The sequence below is a fragment of the Bidens hawaiensis genome, unplaced genomic scaffold, assembly GCF_021521415.1.
Source record: "Bidens hawaiensis isolate Kalapana, Puna unplaced genomic scaffold, B.hawaiensis_p1.1 tig00031429_1, whole genome shotgun sequence".
Taxonomy (NCBI): Eukaryota; Viridiplantae; Streptophyta; class Magnoliopsida; order Asterales; family Asteraceae; genus Bidens; species Bidens hawaiensis.
Window position 1 is genome coordinate 68,989 of NW_027495286.1, and position 14,838 is coordinate 83,826.

General features: G+C 38.5%; 1 protein-coding gene across 1 annotated transcript; it reads left to right on the forward strand.

Moving 5' to 3' along the window:
- Positions 1-5,694: 5,694 nt before the first annotated feature.
- On the forward strand, positions 5,695-12,208 carry LOC143582055 (uncharacterized). Its single transcript, XM_077064705.1, has 5 exons — positions 5,695-5,963; positions 6,350-6,558; positions 11,164-11,292; positions 11,419-11,597; positions 11,687-12,208. The coding sequence occupies exons 1-5, from the start codon at positions 5,695-5,697 to the stop codon at positions 12,206-12,208; spliced, it is 1,308 nt and encodes a 435-aa protein (XP_076920820.1).
- The last annotated feature ends 2,630 nt before the right edge of the window (positions 12,209-14,838 follow it).

A 14,838-nucleotide genomic window follows, 5' to 3' on the forward strand; every position in this document is an offset into this window, starting at 1 on the left:
GGAAGACACATTTGACTTTGACCTTCTAAATTATTTCGATTCTGAGGCCCATTAAGGTCTCGGAGCCGATTCCATTATGCTTTTGAACTGAAGTAGGCTTGGTCCGATGTAAACTTGACCTGCAAGCCTTGTTTCTCCTCCAATCACCATCAGAGGGCTTTGCCTTATAATACCTCATTTTATTTGAGTTAAAATTCTTGTAGGTATTTTGAGGTATAGTCCTCTGACGATGTCTGTAATATGGGATATACGGGAGACATGAACAGTTTCTAGCAATATGACCAGGAATGTCACAGATAAAGCACGTTTGCCTTTTAACAAAAAAATCGTGGTGGCCGATTCCCAGTCTTGCTCTGTTGTGTGAGCTAGCCACTTCACAAATCAATCAATCTGTGTTTTTCAAGTTGATGAAGGAGGTAAGAGGCTGCTATTTGTGACTTGTGCGTTAATCTGTATTCATCCTGTCTGCATGTTAAGTAAGATCCAATGAAAAAAGCTAATGCAAGTTCTGATAAACCTAATGGTGCTAAAACTCTTTTTATATTTTTAGCTTTTTAATTTTTAGTTTTATTTTGTTCTTATTTATTTTTGAATTTTTAGGTTTTATTTTGTTTTTAAAATATTTGAGTCGTGTTTCCATCCCTGCATTGAGGACAATGCAAATTTTAAGTGAGGAGATAGGAACACATGTCTTTAACTTGTTTTGTCATCTTTAAAAAAAAAAGTTTTGAAAAATGTCCTTTGAATTTGTTTCTTTTTGCACATAAATGGGAGATGAGGATACTTATCGGGAATCAGTTTTTCAAACTACTAATAATAAGATATATATTAATGAACACGCACTTAACTTGAGATGTGTCGGTAGGCTCGGCCTTTAGAATGAAATGGCAGTTTGATAGTTAGTTTATGTACGATAAGATATGATTTTTAGTGGGATACATGTTAGGTCTGTAAAAAATACGATATGATAGGTCGGGCCATACTCAAGCCTCATTTTTTAGTTTGATTGTAGAAAATTAAAAATTTTATAGAAATTTGGATACTCTATCATACGATGATTGGGTAGGTTTAACATTAGAGTATACCGTGTAGCCGGTGATATAAACTTAAAACTTGCACTTCTAGTTTTAGTGGTTAAAACTTCATAGGCGTATAGTTTTATAGCCTTAAATCCTGTTTTGATGGGATGCCTCGGGTTCGGAGACCACATGTCGTTTTACAGTTGTTCATCTGGGTTTCTTCAGATATTTAAATAATTAAAAGCTTTTAAGCATGAACCCGTAGTTTACTGCAATCATTACACTCACTTACATCAATTACAATGAAGAAAATTTTGATGATCCAGTGATCATCCCGCTGTTAGTCATACATGGTCCTCTTACTTGCGTCCCATACCATTAAGAACAGGATCAACTAGAGACACGACGTATGTAAACCGACAGATGGAAACTTGTAAAATCATGGGTGATGATGGTCCGAGGTATTGCTTGATAACGGGGGTATGTCATGTAGTGGGGAACACTAGCTCGTTAGTTGAATAATTGAACCTTAATCGTATCTAATGGCTGCTTGGTAGACTTTGATGTTAAACAATATCCTTGATCGTATCTAATGGATAAACAATATCCTTGATCGTCTTAGCTGTTCATGAAAATTGTGCAACAATGTTTTGATCTGCTATTTATGAGGTTTAAGTCAAGTTTGGGTGGTTTGATCCGGTAAAATCTAAAATAAAACGGGTCTTGACCGTGGGTTCCACTAGATTATATATAGTAATAATAATAATAATAATAATAATAATAATAATAATAATAATAATAATAATAATAATAGTTGGATCTTACTTGTCCCGGTAAATACAAAGGCATGGGTTAAAGTGGACAACAATATCGGTGATCGCAGTTTTTGCATTGTTCTAAAATTTTAAGACAACCTATATGTTTGTAATACTGTAATTCTCCGACTCTAATCCCATTGCAATGAGACTTTTTTAGGGACGAAAAAAGGTTAAGTGTGGGGATATTTGATATAACATTTAATATACATTAATCCCGTGTACATTTTATTTATTATTTTATTAGTTTTGTTTGGTTTCTCGTAAGATTTGTATACTACTAACATGGTTTTATATTTTAGGTTTCGGGTTTGAATTGTGGTGAAAAGAGGGCGAAAAAGAATAAAAAAACAAGCCGAACCGGTGAACCGACGCATCAGGAAACGAACCGGACCGAACCAGGAGTGAACCAGAACAGACCAGATCAGACGACCCCCTAGGCCGGAGCGCCGCACGGCCAAGGGAAGGGAGGCCGTCGCGCGGCGCGGAGGGAGCAGTTCCAGAATCTTCCAATTTTTAAACCGACTTTCGTATTTTTTGACCCCTGTTGCCTATTTAAAGACCCCTAATCTCACCCTTAAGTAAACCCTGAAGTTCCAGACGATTTTGGTGAGTTCCGAGGAGTCCGAGATCAGCTTTTGGCAGCTTTGGAGTCAAAGAATCAGTTGGTGTTTCACGCATTAGTTGAAGACAAAGAACACGGGTTTTATCTTTTGTTTCTTTCGTTTTCATTATTTTATCACCATGAATTCTTATCTATTTGTTTTGCTTAAACCTAAGATGCTAGGCTAAATTGCATGAACTATCTAGGCTTATGATGAATTTATTTTGATGTTTTGATTTGACTTTGGGATTTATTTACGTTATGTTTTTTATGCTTTAGTAGAAGATTTATTTATAATTAATTGATGCATATGGATACTTAGGATTGTTTGATGAGTTTTATTCCATAGTTTTCCTTGATTATTGTTTGTCATATGATAGTATTGCTATTAGGTCAATTACTTTGTGTTTTTGATTATTTTATGATTGATGTCATGATAAGGTCATAGGAATAATATTGTCGAATAAACCTAAATGTGCTGCTAACCTGAAATCTGTAAAGTGCTAAGTTATTGATAAGTCTTTATTATTTAATTTAGTTCTTCGTAAGGAGTCCGTCTAAGGTTGATTATTTACTATTGTTTATCAAATCAATTAAGTATAGTAAGTTGCCTTTGATTTCCGCGTTGTAAGTTAGGATTTCGTATAAAGCAACTAAATTATAAATAATTAGGTGAACGTAAGGAAACTTGATTTTCAATACTGGTGTGCGTTAAAACATGTTAGAAATCCATAGGTGTCTCTTGAGAAGGGTCAGGAGTCCTGTTTTGGGTTTTCTTTTAAGTGTCTATTTTACAATCACAGTACATAACTAAATATTTTCCCATGTCAATTCATTACTGAAATTTAGGGGATTCTAGCCTAGGTAGTTTTCTTATTATCATCTTATTTTCATAACAAACTTTGCTTTCGTTTAAATTACTTGTTTTCTTAATTAGTTTTTAATTATATTATTAAATTAGCATTTTAAATAAAAAACCCCAAAACAAATATAATTAATAAGTCGTGTTTTGTAGTCGAGTCTAATTAGATAATAAACGTAATTTAAAGAGTCTCGTGGGTTCGATATCCGGACTTACTTAGCTTTACTAGAGTCGATCGGTTCACTTGGCGGTTAGTAGTTTAGTCAAGTTTTAGAGAGTCTAGAGTTTAGTGTTTATTTTTAGTTAATTTAGTTAATAAATATTAAACTACTTCAAGCACATCAAGTTTTTGGCGCCGTTGCCGGGGACTCTTAGCAATTGCGTTATTAGCTTTGATTGGACCTACTTGCTACATACGTGCTATCTGTTTCGTTTTTTTGAGTGGTAGGATTCTAATTAAGTCTAGTTTGTTTTTAATTATTAGTTTATTTTTATTATTTTCGTTTTATTAGAAACTACTTACTCGGTCTTGTGCGTTTTGTAGGTATATGCCACATCTTCGTTCGCAAGGATCTCCGTTGAATTGTTTTGGACCTACTCCGTTGAAGTCCGAGGCAAGTTCATCATTGTCAGAAAAGCAATCGATCACCATATATACTTCACCGAAATCATCACCCGCCAATTCACCACCACCAAGTCCTAGACCCTTTCCAATGGCCGAAAATAATCGCACCGTGTACCAGCAAGCTTTCGAAGGATTCCATGGAGCCCACTCAACCATGTCGGTCCCGACAATAATAACCCTAACTCGTGGCAGATCCACGCCATGACCAACATCACCCAACACCACCAATTCCATGGCCGTGAAGATGAAGATGCACCGGCACACATCAACCGTCTGACTCGTGTGTTCAAAACATTCAATTTGAAGGTGCTAATGAGGATGCGATCTTCCTTCACTTGTTCCCCTTTACATTTTCGGGTCGTGCCGCCATTTGGCTCGATTCGCAACCTGCTGGAGCATTCACCACATGGGAGGCGCTTTGCAATGCTTTCCTTAAGAAGTACTTTCCACCTACTAAGGCCTCTCGCCTCCGTGATCAGATCCACTCCTTCCACATGGAGCCAGATGAGGCATACTACCAAGCTTGGGAGCATTTTCAGAATCTGCTTTCCCGTTGTTCACAACATGTGCTCACACCTTGGGCCCTTGTTGAGAAGTTTTACAATGGGCTTACTTGTGAGGCTCAAACGAGGTTTGACACAGCTGCTGGGGGCAATCTGATGGACAAGAAGAATGTGACCGAATGTAACGAGATGTTTGAAAGTTTTGCGCAATCTGAGTACGCGAAGAAGCCACGAGGTGGGAATTCAAATCTCGTCACCAGTGCCTCCTCATCTACTCGAGGTATACACCAGGTTAATCTGGATACTGGTATAGCTGTTGCTTTGGAGAATCTCAGCCGAGAGATAAAAGAGTTAAAGGCTAAGGTGGATAAGTGTGAGATGTGTAGAGGTGGTCATGGTACGCTGGATTGTCCGTTGATGAACAATCAAGATGTTGATTTTGTGGCTGGTCAGAATAGGTTCCTTAATGCTTACAACAACAACAACAGTCAGAACAGGAACAACTACAAGAATCAGAATCATAATCAGAATCAAGGGCAAAATAACTCAAATTGGCGTCCGGCTGGTGGGCCACCTGGTTTCCAAGCTCCCAATAACCGAAATCAGGGACAGTATAACAATGAAATTTCTAATGGTCAAAGTTTGAATAATGTGCCGGATCTGAGTAAGAAGTTGGACGAGATGATGCAGCAAATCGTTATGAGGGATCAAGCCACTCAAAAGACCCTTGCCGAGCATGATCTGTATTTCAAGAATCAACAATCAGCTATACTCGACATGCAACAAACCATTGCTGATATTGCTCGACAATTGAATGAAAGACTCCCGGGACAGTTTTTAGGTTCTACTCAGAAGAATCTGGCCGCTCAAATAAAGGCGATTACTACTCGTAGAGGTAGGGTTTTGGGTCCCGAGGTCAGAAAGGATGAGGTTGAAGTTAAATATGAGGAGGTGATGGATGAAGAGATCGAGATGGAAGTACCGAAAAATGTGCAGAACACTGCACCAGTTGCACCGCCAGTAGTGAAGAAGCCGGTTGAAGTCCGGCCATCACCTTTGATTGATCACTCTCGTATCCCGTATCCCACTCTCGCGAAACACCAGAAATACACGCGGGAGTATGGTCATTTTCTTGATATGTTTCGGCAGTTGAAGATTAATCTCCCGTTCATTGAAGCCCTCCAACACATGCCGAAGTACGCAAAGTTTCTAAAAGACCTGTTGAAGAGGAAAGATAGGTTGTGAGGGGTGTCATCGATTCCCTTTATGGGAGATTGTTCAGCGGTAGTGTTGAACCACGTACCCGAGAAGTTGTCGGATCCGGGTGTGTTTACGATTCCGTGTTTGTTTGGTAGTGATGTGATGAGCCATACATTGGCGGATTTGGGTGCAAGTATAAATTTGATGCCATATTCTTTGTACGAGAAGTTGGAGTTAGGTGAGCTTACACCGACTCGCATGTCTTTATCGTTGACCGATCGTTCGGTTAAGTATCCACGAGGTATTATCGAGAATTTGTTAGTGAAGGTGGATAAGTTTGTATTCCCGGTTGATTTTGTGGTGCTTGACATGGAGGCCGACGAGAAGGTTCCCATTATTCTTGGCCATCCGTTCTTACGTACTATAAAGGCACTTATCGATGTGTATGATGGGAAGATCACGCTTCGGGTTGGTGATGAGAATGTTACTTATGATGTCGCGAGGTCGATGAAGCATCCGAGTGATCAAGATTATTTCAATGGTCTATGCCATTCGGTTTATTTTATTAACTCTTTTATTGCTGGTGTGGATAAATGCTTTGATTACATTTGTGGTACGGATCTCGTGGGAAGTAATGGTTTAGTAGATTGTGATGATTTGAGTGAGGATGAGTCATGTGAGAACGATGCGGATTGTGATAAGTTGGTTGGAATTTTATTAGTTGTGAGAGTGAGGCTGGTTTCGTGGAGAAACCCGCTCCGTTGGAATTGAAAGTACTCCCGTCACACTTGGAGTATGCATATCTTGATGAGGGCTCAAACTTTCTCGTTATTGTGTCATCCAAGTTGATGGAGGAAGAAAAGACGAAGTTGATAGACGTGTTGAAGCTACATAAGGGGGCAATTGCATGGAGATTGTCCGATATTCAAGGTATTAGTCCCGCTTATTGAACTTACCGGATTCTAATGGAGGATGAGTACAAACCGGGGGTGCAACAACAAAGACGTCTCAATCCGAATATGCAAGAGGTGGTAAAGAAGGAGGTATTGAAGTTGATGGATAACGGGATGATTTACCCAATTTCCGATTCTCCATAGATGAGCCCGACTCAAGTTGTCCCAAAGAAGGGAGGTATGACCGTTGTGATGAATGAGAAGAATGAGCTTATCACTTTGTGTATGGTTACCGGGTTGAGAGTGTGTATTGATTTTCGGTGATTGAATGATGCCACTCGGAAGGTGTAACGCTCGTAAATTTCGTTAATCGGCTCGATCGTTTATAAATGTTTGTTTCAAAGCCGGGGTTTCATCTTTCTAATTAGAGCCTTGTATTACATTTTAAAAGTTCATTTATCCATCCCTTTGCTCATAACATCGCCTCTTATAACTTGAAGGCTAGTTTAGTATGTAACACCTGGCATTTTTCGTTTAACGACAGGAAACGTTTACAGAGTTTGTACTATATTCGGGGGTTAATCTTATAACTTGAGGGACCTCCTTATCATTCTCGTAAGTCTAATTATCTAAGCTTTCACCCAAGTTATAACATTTTATAAGTTTGAGGGGTTAGAGTGTAATTGTTTACTATAACATCAAAGAAAACCCTAACATTGCCTTCTCCCTCTCTCAGTCCGATCGCAGCCACCAAGCAGCCCCATTCCTCGGTTTTTGTGCAGCTCCGGCCAGGTTCCAGCCTCCCGAGACCAATTCAAAGTCGGTTCTACCCTAATACAACTCTTTTTCACCATTAAACCCTTTGTTGAACATGTTAGTTTGAGTTTTGATGATAACAGTTTCTGACAGATTCATACTCGTTTATTTTTTGGTCTGTAACTCGATGAAAATTGATAGTTTTTGATCGATTCTTGATTCCATAATGTTCTACTTTGAGTCTAGTTTCCAGAAAGGTATAATATATAATTTTTGGACAAGATTTGAATAGGTTTTATGATTTTATAAAATTGTGTGTCAAAGCTGATGCAGGGTGGCGGATTCTGGTCCGTCTTCCCGACAGCATAACTCCTTTTTGACAAATCCAAATTGGTTGATTCTACTTCTGAAAGTTCAAATTTTGAGTTAAGAATTCAACGCAATTGGAATCATTTAATTTTGTTTGATAATTATTTTTAAACAAAAAAGAAACACTTTGGCTGCGCACTGAAATAGCTGCACGTACCTTTCTATGTTGGAGGAATTTTTATGATTTTTATGTACACTATAAAAATATAAAAAAATTATATTTATAAACCTAAGACATTTATTAAACCCTGGTAATAATTTCATAATTTATTTCTATGGTTTTCATATTTAATAAAATACATCTTTGCATGCTTAAATCTGCATGTTATACTCGTTATTGATCGATATGTTCGTTTTAGGCTTAACCGGTGGCTGCCCTTTTGAGCATCTTTCGGGGCTATTTTCATTGAAGTTCTTGATCCATCATCTTCCTAGGTAAGTCTTGTATATCATACTTTAGTATTACGAGTCTCGGCATTAGAGTGGTCTATTGTTGATAATGTGAAAACTAGGTTACGGTTGTCTAGTTTGCTAATTGTTGTGTCTAGCACGTTGTTTCAGGGAATTAACAACCAAATCGAATGTTTTAGCCTCGGTATGATTGGTTGGTTGTGAAAAACTATTTTTTTTTAATTATTGGGGCTGAATTGGTTGTCGATTACTCAAATGGGTCGGTACAACGCAAATTCGCATTTATTGGTAGTTTGTGCGTTGTGCTTGCGAATTACCGACCCATCCAACTCGTGTAGTGTCGTGTGGAGTTGTTGGCTGTGATTTTATTAATTTTGGTCCACACGGGGCTGAGTTGGTTGTTAAGTGCTAAACGACTCATAAACGGACATATTCATTCACCTAGCAACTTCCGGGGGTATTTTGGGAATCCTTTGTCACCGGGATTAGCTAAGGGAGGTTTTGGTAAATATAAGGCCCCGGGGGCTGTTATAATTGAACTTGGTAAGGTAGAGGCTTTAGGTAACTCGAACCATGTTAGAACGCCTTGTAGGATAAACGAGTCGGTTCGGTTCCGTTAGTAATCTTTGCGTGTAATCCGACGGGCGATTGAGTCGTGGGGATACTTAGGCATTCTCTAGCTCGTTGTTGACTGTGTGCCTCGTATCAGGTGAGTTCATGATGCCCTTTTGCACTCTTTTCAAGTTTTGGGCTAGCATACACACCGAACTGTTTTTACTTGATAAACCGCTTAAATGATTTTGCATAGGATCACTTGTACTATGGTATATTTTGTGATGATATTTAAGTATGTATACACATGTGACACCTTATGGCCCATAGGCTTACTTGTAGTATGGTATATCTTGGAATAATATATACATATGTTTATACAGGTGTTACTTTATGGCCAATAATTGGCGATGTTAATTAGTTGTTATCGACTAAAGATGTTTGCGTATGCCTACTTTGTGTTTGCATACGGATGGATGGTGATCTTGGCCGGGCCAAACTATACTACTCAGGTTCTAAAATCCTGTGGCGGGCCCTGGAAAGCCCGTAAGGGGGGAGGCTCGTGTGGCATGATCACCATCGGATGGAATGTTACATATTTGTGTTGTACGTGTGCTCGACCCTGATGTTATTACTTGGATGTTAAGCATAGGGATATAATTATATAGATATATAAGTATGACTACTTATTGTTTATTATGGCCTAACTATTCATATCCCGTGTTATATTTAAACTCTTGGAATGATTTACATAAATGTCGTTTATTAAAACTTGAACTCACTTGTGTGTATGTTAGTTTGAGTTTCAGGTTAAGAGGAGAATGCTTATACCGCTTAGACGTGCTCGAGACTACTTAGACGGTTGAAGACATCTCTAGTCAGGGAATTTAAAAATGAAATTTGTTTCTTTTCAATTATTATTAAACGTATTTAAATTTGGTTTTGGGCATATTTTCCCGGTTTTGGGGAATTTGTTTGATACTTATGACTTTCCGCTGATTTTATACTCTGAACTGGTTTTCAAATAAAATGAGTTGCTTTGGGTTAAAATTTTGTTAAGTTTTTGGGAATCTTGACACTTATTATTCCGCTGTTATTTACTCTGAATTGGTTTTAAATAAAACGAAATTTTTCTCAGTTTTAAATTTTTATAAGTATTTGACATGATTACCAACTGTAGGATTCCCGGGATTCGGGGTCTTACAGAAGGACCATTTTTCGTTTCCGTTTATTGATCAGATGTTGGGCGTTTGGCAGGTCAGCAGTTTTACTGTTTTCTTGATGGTTTTTCGGGTTATTTTCAAATTCCCATTGCACCAGAAGACCAAGAGAAGACGAATTTTACATGTCCGTATGGCACGTTTGCGTACCGTCGCATGCCGTTTGGACTATGTAATGCTCCGGCTACCTTTCAGCGTTGTATGGTGGCAATCTTTCAAGATATGATAGAGACGTCCATGGAGGTGTTTATGAACGATTTTTCGGTTTACGGTAATTCTTTCGATCAGTGTTTAGCTAATGAGAAGATGTTGAAGAGGTGTATTGAGACGAAGTTAATATTGAATTGGGAGAAATGTCATTTTATGGTGACTAAAGGGATTGTGTTGGGTCATAAGATCTCGAGAGACGGTATTGAGGTGGACCGGGCGAAGATTGATAATATAAGTAGACTTCCTCCACCGACGAATGTGAAGGCGATTAGGAGTTTTTTTGGCCATGCAGGATTTTATCGACGATTTATCAAAGACTTTTAAAAAATTACCCACCTGATGACCCGACTCCTCGAGAAAGACGTACCGTTTGTTTTTGATGATGAGTGTGTGAAGGCGTTCACGTTTAAAAAAAAAGCTTGTAAGTGCTCTCATTCTTTGTTCTCCCGATTGGAGTTTGCTGTTCGAGCTCATGTGTGATGCTAGTGATTATGCGGTTGGAGCGGTTTTGGGACAAAGGCGAGATAAACATTTTCACCCCATCTATTATGCTAGCAAAACATTGAATGATGCCCAAGAGAACTACACCACCACCAAAAAGGAACTTTTAGCCGTTGTGTTTGCATTTGATAAGTTCCGCTCATATCTCGTGCTTTCGAAGACCTCTGTTTTTACCGATCATGCGGCCTTGCGTTTCCTTTTCCATAAGAAAGACGCGAAGCCCCGTCTAATACGGTGGATTCTTCTACTTTCCGAGTTTGACATCGAGATCAAAGATAAGAGGGGCGCGGAAAACGTAGCGACCGATCATCTATCCCATCTAGAGGACCCGAGGTGAGAAGAGTTGCATGAGGAAGAGATCGGAGATACATTCGCTCACGAGTCGAACGACTTTGTTGCTGCTGAGAAGCAATGTATGTCATGGTTCACTGGTTTTGCTAATTATTTGGCTAATGGTTTTGTTTTGGAGGGTATGACTACGCAACAAATGAGGAAGTTCTTCCGGGATGTGAATAGGTATATGTAGGATGACCCTTTCTTGTTCAAGATTGGTGGTGATCGGATTTTGAGGAGCTGTATGACGAAATAGGAAGATTGGGATATTCTAAAGCATGTTCATGAAGGGTTGACTGGAGGTCATCATGGCGCGCATGCGACCGCGCAAAAGGTGTTTGATAGTGGTTTCTATTGGCTGACAGTTGTTAAAGATGTTGAAGAGTTTGTGAAGCTTTCTGATGCGTGCCGAAGAACAGGTAATATTTCGTCCAAGAATGAGATGCCTCAAAACCCCAATCAAATTCTTGAAATTTTTGATGTTTGGGGCATCGACTTCATGGTACCGTTTCCCATGTCGAATGGAAATAAGTATATTTTGGTAGCTATTGATTATGTGTCAAAGTGGGTGGAAGCCCAAGCGTTGGCCACGAATGATGCAAGAGTTGTTCTGAGGTTTCTTAAAAAGTTGTTTACTCGTTTCGGTACTCCGAGAGCTATTATTAGTGATCGTGGCACGCATTTTTGTAATGCCGTCATGGAGAAACCATTGGCTCTTTATGGGGTTACTCAACGTACGTCCACCGCCTATCACCCTCAAACAAATGGTCAAGTCGAGAATGCAAATGAGGGGTGAAGAGGATTTTGGAGTAGACGGTTGGGGTTAGTCGGAAAGATTGGTCGAAGAAGTTAGATGATGCATTGTGGGCATTCCGAATCGCGTACAAGACTCCGTTGGGTACTAGACCATTTATGCTTGTTTATGGTAAGTCTTGTCATCTTCCGGTTGAGTTGGAGCATTGTGCTTTTTGGGCGTTGAAGAAAGTGAATGTCGATCTTACCGAGGCCGCGAGGAAAAGGTACTTTCAGATTCATGAGTTGGAAGAGCTTCAGGATGCGGCATATTCTCGATCGTTGAAAGACGGAAAAGAATTCAAGAAAGGCGACAAGGTATTATTATTTAACTCTCGTTTGAAGTTGTTTGCAGGAAAGTTGAGATCAAAGTGGACGGGACCGTACTTGGTGAAAGAAGTGTTCCTGTATGGAGTGGTAGAGTTGGAGAATCCAGATAATGGAAAATCGTGGAAGGTGAACGGTCATCGCTTAAAGCACTATCTTGGAGGACCGGAAGAATCAATCGAGATGGAGGAAACTCCTCTCGATCCATCGCACTGATTTGTCACATGTGGTTCTTGAGTGAATACTCAAGTGTAGAGTTTGTATATTCTTTCCTACTTTTATTTCTATTTTATTTTTATTTTTTCTTGAGTCACTAACGTAGTTTTTTGTAGCTTTTGTTTTTTTTTTAAGTTTTGAAATGTTTTGAAGGAAGATAGAATGAAGATCCCCGTGAAGTTTAATGAAAAATTCAAGTGTGGGGATGGAGCAGCAGGAGCCGTATACTTTTATAATTATTTATTTGCTGTTTTGAGTCATGTTTGGTTTGATCGGGTGGTCTGGTTCCATACTTTGAATGATTAATATCTATCGAGGTTGATAAGATGAGTTTTTAGATATGGTTTGTGTTGTTTCCGTTTCTATTCGTATACGAGAGAAATGAGATACTGGTTATTCAGCACGTTCGGAGATGGAGGGCACTTATGAGAAGACTTTAGCGTCATACTTCATGCGCATATTACCAGCTAAGTCTTTTCCTTTTTACTTTGTTTTTATATTTTTAGTTTTTTAATTTTTAGTTTTGTTTTGGTCTTATTTATTTTTGTATTTTTAGGTTTTATTTTGTTTTTAAAATTTTTGAGTCGTGTTTCTGTCCTGCATTAAGGACAAAGCAAATTTTAAGTGTGGGGATAGGAACACATGTTTTTAACTTGTTTTGTCATCTTTATAAAAAAAAGTTTTGTAAAATGTCCTTTGAATTTGTTTCTTTTTGCACATAAATGGGAGATGAGGATACTTATGGGGAATCGGTTTTTCAAACTACTAATAATAAGATATATATTAATGAACACGCACTTAACTTGGGATGTATCGGTAGGCTCAGCCTTTAGAATGAAAGGGCAGTTTGATAGTTGGTTTATAAACGATAAGATATGATTTTTAGTGGGATACATGTTAAGTCTGTATAAAATACGAGATTAAAGGTCGGGCCATACTCAAGCCTCATTTTTTAGTTTGATTGTAGAAAATTAAAAATTTTATAGAAATTTGGATACGCTATCATACGATGATTGGGTAGGTTTAACATTAGAGTATACCGTGTAGCCGGTGATATAAACTTAAAACTTCATAGGCGTATGGTTTTATAGCCTTAAATCCTATATTGATGGGATGCCTCGGGTTCGGAGACCACGGGGCGTTTTACGGTTGTTCATCTGGGTTTCTTCGGATATTTAAATAATTAAAAGCTTTTAAGCATAAACCCGCAGTTTACTGCAATCATTACACTCACTTACATCAATTACAGTGAAGTAAAATCTTGATGATCCAGTGATCATCCCGCTGTTAGTCATACGTGGTCCTCTTACTTGCGTCCCATACCATTAAGAACAGGATCAACTAGAGACACGACTTATGTAAACCGACAGATGGAAACTTGTAAAATCATGGGTGATGATGGTCCGAGGTATTGCTTGATAACGGGGGTATGTCATGTAGTGGGGAACACTAGCTCGTTAGTTGAATAATTGAACCTTAATCGTATCTAATGGCTGCTTGGTAGACTTTGATGTTAAACAATATCCTTGATCGTATCTAATGGATAAACAATATCCTTGATCGTCTTAGCTATTCATGAAAAATGTGCAACAATGTTTTGATCTGCTATTTATGAGGTTTAAGTCAAGTTGGGGTGGTTTGATCCGGTAAAATCTAAAATAAAACGGGTCTTGACCGTGGGTTCCACTAGATTAAATATAGTAATAATAATAATAATAGTTGGATCTTACTTGTCCCGGTAAATACAAAGGCATGGGTTAAAGTGGACAACAATATCGGTGATCGTAGTTTTTGCGTTGTTCTAAAATTTTAAGACAACCTATATGTTTGTAATACTGTAATTCTCCGATTCTGATCCCATTGCAATGAGACTTTTTCAAGGACGAAAAAAGGTTAAGTGTGGGGATATTTGATATAACATTTAATATACATTAATCCCGTGTACATTTTATTTATTATTTTATTAGTTTTGTTCGGTTTCTCGTAAGATTTGTATACTACTAACATGGTTTTATATTTTAGGTTTTGGGTTTGAATTGTGGTGAAAAGAGGGCGAAAAAGGATAAAAAAACAAGCCGAACCGGTGAACCGACGCATCAAGAAATGAACCGGACCGAACCAGGAGTGAACCAGACCAGATCAGACGACCCCCTAGGCCGGAGCGCCGTGCGACTAAGGGAAGGAAGGCCGTCACGCGGCGCGGAAGGAGCTGTTCCAGAATCTTCCAATTTTTAAACCGACTTTCGTATTTTTGGACCCTTGTTGCCTATTTAAAGACCCCTAAACTCACCCTTAAGCATACCCTGAAGTTCTAGACGATTTTGGTGAGTTATGAGGAGTCCGAGATCAGCTTTTGGCAGCTTTGGAGTCGAAGAATCAGCTGATGTTGCGCACATTAGTTGAAGATGAAGAACACGGGTTTTATCTTTTGTTTCTTTCGTTTTCATTATTTTATCGCCATGAAATCTTATCTGTTTGTTTTGCTTAAACCTAAGATGCTAGGCTAAATTGCATGAACTATCTAGGCTTATGATAAACTTATTTTGATGTTTTGATTTAACTTTGGGATTTATTTACGTTATGTTTTTTATGCTTTAGTAAAAGATTTATTTATAATTAATTGATGCATA